Source organism: Moschus berezovskii, chromosome 20 (assembly GCF_049115385.1).
Source record: "Moschus berezovskii isolate FMDL1 chromosome 20, NW_MosBer_1.0, whole genome shotgun sequence".
Lineage (NCBI taxonomy): Eukaryota > Metazoa > Chordata > Mammalia > Artiodactyla > Moschidae > Moschus > Moschus berezovskii.
This window is the reverse complement of record NC_142479.1, coordinates 33,668,074-33,669,024: the sequence shown is the minus strand read 5'-3', so window position 1 is coordinate 33,669,024 and position 951 is coordinate 33,668,074. Positions and strand designations below refer to the sequence as shown.

The 951-nt window shown below is 72.6% G+C and overlaps 1 protein-coding gene across 1 annotated transcript; it reads left to right on the top strand.

The window, feature by feature from the left end:
- Positions 1–276: 276 nt before the first annotated feature.
- On the top strand, positions 277–951 carry BHLHA9 (basic helix-loop-helix family member a9). Its single transcript, XM_055396045.2, has one exon. The coding sequence runs from the start codon at positions 277–279 to the stop codon at positions 949–951; it is 675 nt and encodes a 224-aa protein (XP_055252020.2).

Genomic DNA, 951 nt, shown 5'->3' with positions numbered 1-951 from the left:
CCCTGGGCAGGTCCCGCTGCCCGCCTGGCCCCTTCCTACAAGAATCTGCATGCTTCCTCCCTCTGGGTTCCTCCCTCACCAACCTACCTGGAGGCAGGTCATAAAGCGGGAGGAGGGAGATGGATGGATGAGGAGGGCGGAGAGCCACGTGGTGCCATAAAGCCCCAGCTAGAGAGGGCCTGTCCCGGAGTGTCCAGGCTGCAGGAGTGCGCGCTCAGAAGGTGGGCTGTTAGCCTTGGGAGCCGGATCCGGGGCAGCGAGGCCCGGGAGGAGGCCATGCACAGAGGTGCGCCAGGACCAGGCCTCAGGGGCCTGAAGGGGGCTGAGGGCTCTCCTCAGGACTTGGGGAACTCTTGCTTGGAGGCAGGGAGGGATTTTGGGGTGCTGAGAGAGAACGGCGGCCCCCGAGGCCTGGGCGAGGCGGAGGAGGTGGCCGGGAGTAGAAAGCGCAGCCGGCCCGTGCGCTCCAAGGCGCGGCGCATGGCCGCCAACGTGCGCGAGCGCAGGCGCATCCTGGATTACAACGAGGCCTTCAACGCGCTGCGCCGCGCGCTGCGCCACGACCTGGGCGGCAAGAGGCTCTCCAAGATCGCCACGCTGCGCAGGGCCATCCACCGCATCGCCGCGCTCTCCCTCGTGCTGCGCGCCAGCCCCGTGCCCCGCTGGCCCTGCGGGCACCAGGAGTGCCATGGGCAGGCCGCGCGCACCGGGCACGCGGGGAACCTGGGCTCCAGCTCGCCGCCGCCGCCGCCGCCCGCCGGGCCTTTCGCGCCGCGCTGCGCCTCGTGCCACCCGCACGCGCCCCTGGGACGGCCCCGGGCGGTGGCCGAGGCCCTGCCGGGCTGGGCCCAGGCCTCCCCTGGAAGCTGGCGCCGAAGTCTCGGGGCTCCCTCGGCCTGGCCGCGGGGCCTCCTGCGAGCGGGCCCCGGGCTGGGCCACCAACACTCCTGA

Excerpts from the sequence above, each read along its gene's own strand:
- BHLHA9 (XM_055396045.2), top strand. The coding sequence starts at position 277 with ATGCACAGAGGTGCGCCAGGACCAGGCCTCAGGGGCCTGAAGGGGGCT.